Source organism: Papilio polytes, unplaced genomic scaffold (genome assembly GCF_000836215.1).
Source record: "Papilio polytes unplaced genomic scaffold, Ppol_1.0 DF822289.1, whole genome shotgun sequence".
NCBI classification, from domain to species: domain Eukaryota; kingdom Metazoa; phylum Arthropoda; class Insecta; order Lepidoptera; family Papilionidae; genus Papilio; species Papilio polytes.
In genome coordinates, this window is record NW_013526915.1 from 1,845,420 (window position 1) to 1,851,419 (window position 6,000).

General features: G+C 34.3%; 1 protein-coding gene across 1 annotated transcript in view; it reads left to right on the forward strand.

The window, feature by feature from the left end:
• LOC106106182 overlaps positions 1 to 6,000 on the forward strand; it is a 63,292-nt gene that overhangs the window by 16,041 nt on the left and 41,251 nt on the right. The window contains exon 2 of the mRNA XM_013286729.1: positions 2,437 to 2,612. Coding sequence (XP_013142183.1) covers positions 2,437 to 2,612 — 176 coding nt within the window. The remainder of the gene's footprint in view (positions 1 to 2,436; positions 2,613 to 6,000) is intronic.

Below are 6,000 nucleotides of genomic sequence, written 5' to 3' on the forward strand. Positions count from 1 at the left end.
CTTGCTTTCTTTTCCAAGTGAGTATTTGAAATGATCTGTTATTATTTTATCATTATTACTAGAACAGGTTTCACATACTAACCAGAGTATAACATTTTTATATATTGTTTTTTCTAACCTATCTAATTATCTAACGTCTTATATTACTAAGAGTTGGTAATATCTTGACATTTAATAAATCTAATTATTGTACGGTTTTCAATATGTTATTCTCTTTTCATATTATATTTTCTATGTATTAAAAAAAAGTGTTTTATGTCCATACATTAGTTATAAAGGAACTCTTCTAGAATACCATCAATGCAATTTTAAACTGTCTTATAAACTCTGTACACGGGTTGCCTTGTTAGCCAACCGCCGTGAACTTTAAGAATTTTATTTGAATATGTTTTTGATAAAAAATGGTACGTGTGTTGGTCATAAAGATGATTGTTGTAATTCTTGTCAAAAAGTGTTTAGAAACATGACAATAGTAGAGGTTATAAAATTATGAATTACTTATCTTAGGGCCTGTCCCACCACTGGCTGATTGGAATCAGCCCTCATACCTCTCAGAGGCTCTGCTCAGATAGCTTAAAAATGACGTAACAGTCGGATAAGGGAACATTTTCCGATATTTACATCAATTATTTTACACATAGGAATGTTATCAGACAATTTACAATTTGGTGAGACAGGCCCTTATTATTTCATTCTTGTTTATTACATAAATGTGCTTTTTATCATGTGTTTGCATTTAATACAAACAAAATTACATTAAAGAATGATTGCGTTGAAATGGATGCCATTAATTCATCCCAACAAACAGTCCAATTCCAAACGAGCGTAATGTATTTTGCGGCAAATTGTCGGCAAATATCTTGAGAACTGAAACAGATGCTACCCAAATCTCACCACTCCCTAATACGCGTTTCAGATTTATCATTGCTTATCAACCTATTACAGCTCCCGCAGACTGCAGACTTTTTATCAGCCGATAGTTATGTCGCTTATGGCCGGTATCCCAGTGAGGAAATGCGTTTATGAAATGCGTTTCCTAACTACGTAACTTGTGTTATATTCTGTTGAGAAATAGGTAAGCGGAACACTAGTGAATCACTAGGTAATCATTAGGTTATGATAAAATAAATGGGAACTTCTGCATTAATGCTGGGTTAATCAGTATAAGCTTGAATGGAGGCACGTAGTCTGCAGTATGCAAGGGTTCTTATTGTTACTGTAATTCGTCTATTTACAGAAATTAAGAACTGACGTTTATTGCCTCATGCAGAATCAATAAGCGATTATAGAAGTCCTTAATTGTAGATATGATTTACTAAATCTAGACCAGAGATATCCTCTTGGAGTAAACTATCGCACGTCTATTTAGTCTAGCTTTGACTCCTATGAACTTAAATGGAGGAGCGCACAGTACACGATTTTTATTTGTGCAACTTAACCGTAGAATTGGCTGCGAAACAATCGACAATCGCAAAACAGTGGTGAGGTAATTTAGTTAAGTCTCTGAGTATATGGCACTTAACTGATTTATATGTGATTTTGCTTTCTTCCACTATTCACAAAAAATAAATAGTTAGTCATTTGCATAAATGTTAATTACTTAGTAAAAAAGGTAGGAAAAACTGAAAGCAATTGTACAATGGTAATCCCAAATTTCTGAACAACGTTGGTTTAAAAACGTGCAATTCGTGCTTCAAGAATAGCAATTTGAATACGGTCTATAATCAGAGCCGTGCACTAAAAAAATCGCAGATCCTTTGATTGTGTTTACAGAGAAAATCGACAAAGGCTCTCCTCAAACAGAATTCGGTATTCAGAGCACTCGAAGGGAAATACAATAATTGGAACGTGTCCATACGATTTGTCGCACTGCAGCTTCACTTCGAAGCTTTTCAATATTCTTTCTTCAGTTCACGTACATTCTGACAATAATATTTGCATTGGTCATTTCGTGCACTGTTTAAAGCACGATTTGCAGAGATTCTAAAGTTTTCACCCCGCATAAGTTTCTGCAATTTGAACTTTGAACCAATAACCTGAAGACTTTGTTTTATTTAAACTTGGTAGACGGAAAAAAGTATGGATGGGTCATGTGAAAGGATATGCGTAAGGAATGAATATCTAATGCTTAATAGAGTTGTATGGAAGAAGAGTAGGTACAATTCAGAAACCTAGTGGTTTCCCATCTTATATGCTAAACATTTTGAACGTTTGTACGCATTGATGCGAAACATTAATCAATGAGATGCATAGGATATGTTTTAAGAAAAAGATCTGTCAATAGAACATGGCTAATTGCTTTTGGTTGGTACCGTCGTTTACAGAACACACTGCAATCTAATTGATAAAGAGGCGGAATTTCGGTTATCCGCGACTGTACTTCAGTTCGGGAGATAACGCTGATCAAAAATGTTAACTCGATTGTTTCTTTCACAGTGGGTTCTCAGTAGTGGCACCCGAGGTAGCAGTGCCGGGTAAGACGACCGCAGTACTGGTCACTCTGCATGGCAATGAAGATACCGTGGACCCATTGAATGTGACCGTGCGACTAGAAACGCAAGACGCACAGAATGATGTCAAACTACTAACTACTGCTAGTCAAATGATCATCGGTGAGTAGATTTTAAAATTATTCATATATTAGTAGAAGACAATGTGATTAAGGTACTATTTAAATTGAATAATATCATAGTCTGAGAACATAACTTTTTAATTAGTTATAACTTTTATTGTTAATTATTAGTCTGTTTTCAATAAATTTCAATTTCAATTTCAATTTCAATAAATGATATAGTAATTGTTTCGTTTACAATGTCTTACTTCAGTAAAATTATATATCCAATTGGAAATCGATTTTTTAAACTACATATGATTACAGTAAGGGTCTGAATCTATATAATTTTACAACGCGTCCGCGAATCACAAAGACATTAGCGACGTCTAAGAAACTTTATCCATTTCAGTATTCATTCCCCGTAAGCAGTACTCGAAAAGTTTTATTGGGGTTTCGTAATACCAACAAAGGTAAACTTCGCGAAATCAACGTTCGCGTACTTAGTAGTTCGACCTATTTAATTTAAGGATAACCGTACCACATCGGAAATGATTTATAAATCAATTCGTCAAAGTAATTTGAAGTTATGCTTCAATCGATGTCGAATTTCGAAGTTATTGGAACAAACAAATTAATTCTAAATGAGTTATATTTATGTTTTAGCTCTACGTATAATACTAGCTTTCGCCCGCGACTCCATCCCATGGAATTATAAAACAAATTAGTAGCCTATGTGATCTTTCAGATTATCTTCTACACCCATGCCATCATCGAAATCTGTTTACCACATTAGCAGCAACAAACATCCATCTAGGCAAACTTTTGCATGTATAATATCTGTAGGTTTTATAATTCCTTTAATAAATGATCAAAATCTTAAAATTACTTAACCGTTTTTTTGTCTTTTTCCATAATACTTTTTATGTTGCCAACTACAATAACAATTTAAGATGATTTATGTCGTAGCAATTAAATTCGACAGTATTGCACGCTTGGGTACAATTTTACGACTGGTAACAATACTCCCATAAATTTCATATCTCGTCTAAATTTTTTTGTATTCAATAATTTTTTAATGCATTTGAAGTATGAAGCAGATAAAAAAACCTCCTTCAGATCGTGCACACCTGTAACTAAACTATCGCATAACTGTTTTGTCGCGCTTTGATTCGCGCTTATTTGTAGGTGCGAACACTATTCGATTTTTAATTGTGCAACTAAACAGTTGAATTGGCTGCGAAACAATCGACAATCGCACAACAGTTGTGCGATAGTTTAGTCAAAGGTGTGCGCCTGCTTAAAGCTAATATTATTCAAATTATCATTGTCAATTATACTATTGTAAAAAAATGTATTCAGACTTCTTTTCTTAAAGTAAAGTAGGTGTTAAAATTGCCGAGAAGGCGCAGCGCGGCAATGCGCAGTTGACACTGGGCGCTCGGTTCGTTAGCCGCGTGCTGCAAATCGGATTTCCTTGAGATGGAATTAGTAATCACTTTCAGCCATTACCTCCCCGCCTTTTTGAATCTCGAGATATTGGAAATGGATTTGATTAGACTGGATATCGTATCAATTTATTTCATTTATATAAATGAACGACTTAACGATTTAAAAGTAGTTTATATGTTCCTGAACGTATAATGTTTATTTCAAACCGTAGAATACTTTGTAGATATTGAAGCGGCATCGAACGCGTAGTTAATGAAAAATAAATTTGACATAGCCTACATGATATCCTTTACATTTAATATGAACTGCGCCAAGATGAATAAAAGCTAGTTAAATTTGTAAGTTACTTTTAAAATCGTCTTTTAAACTACAATAAACTGTTGCTCGCGACTTCGCCCGCGTGAAATTAAAAAGTTATAAAAAACATAGCCTATATTACTGACTGATAACGTAGCTTTCTAATGGTTAAAGAATTTTAAAAATCGGCCCAGTAGTTTTTGAGTTATTTCGATACATACAAAAAAAATCTTTCCTCTTTATAATATTAGTATAGATAATAAAATAATGTTATAATATTCAATAGGCACAAATGTAAGTCACAATAATCCTAATCATAATATGCTAGTATACGACTTGAAAGAATAAAAAGAAACAGACAGCTCGAGTAACGATCCAACATGAGTAAGTGAACAAATCAAGAGCAAACTTCCGTTACTTAATACATTGGCTGTCCACTGCGAGCGTTTGTCCGCTTCAAGGAACTGTCGGAAGAGCATCCGTCTCGGCAATGCGACACGAGACGCTTTTTGCTTTTTGTGCCTTTGATGTTGCCTTAACGAACCATCCACTGGTATTCCTTTTTATTTATACTAGCTGGTGCTCCCGACTTCGTCCGCGTGAAATTAAAATATAATATAAAATATAACCTATGTCACTCACTGATAATGTAACATTTAAATGGTGAAAGAATTTTTTAAATCGGTTTAGTAGGTTTTACGTTATTTCAGTTTATACATACAAATCCCAATTATTTCGTCTTTATAGCATTACTATTGATTTGCCACATTTTCATATGTGTTATTTTTTCATATTTGTAGTTTCGATGTGTAGATTACATTTTATCTTTTCTTTCGCTACACAAAAATAACTGATTTAATCGTATATTACAAATGAGAAGGTTTAGATAGATGTTTGTTAGAGTTTGTAGCCTTACTTGTGGAACAGATCTCGATGAAAAAAGATAGAACATAGTCTGGAACAACACATAGACTATTTCCTTTTTTTACGCCGACGGAGTCGTTGTCGAAATCTAGTAAACAATAATCGTCTACCTTTTTAAAAACTTTGTACACTGATTTTAGTTTTATTTTACTGTTAAAATGCACGTATCCGTATAATATTCCTTTAAAGTTATTGCTTATCTGTCTTGCATTATGTATGTATCTGCATCAATTCACAGAATCGTTACCCGAGTACTCGATAAATCAAAGTGTTAATAGTACAAAGCGATTGGCAATACCAAACGGCTTAATGAAGCTTGATTGTTGCCCGTATAGGAAACTGTTTCGCAACCCTCTTTTTAGTTGCTACATTATCTCATTCTCTTTCTCCTTCATTAAGCCATGATTGGGTAAATAATAAGGTTAAAACTCTTCAAGGAGTTTCTATGCTTAATTTAAGGCGGAATTTCATTAATCTATAACTCGCTAAAGAAAATAATCAGTCGATGTAAATCAAGCGTTGTACGGGAATCCAGTCGCCCACGTGGACTCCTTCTTATGGAAACGGTTCTTGTATGCGGGCGCTATAACATGAGGGAACAGGAAACCGAGTTATCAACTTAGGGAATGAACCAGGGGCGTTAATATCTCGAAGGTATTACTAATTCCGACCACAGCCTTTAAATCGCGATTGCAGATTCGATATCGACAAGCTAAATACTAAATCGATTAGTTCTTCGCGTTACAGTTTGCTGCAAGTTCCTAAGCGGGTAGTGA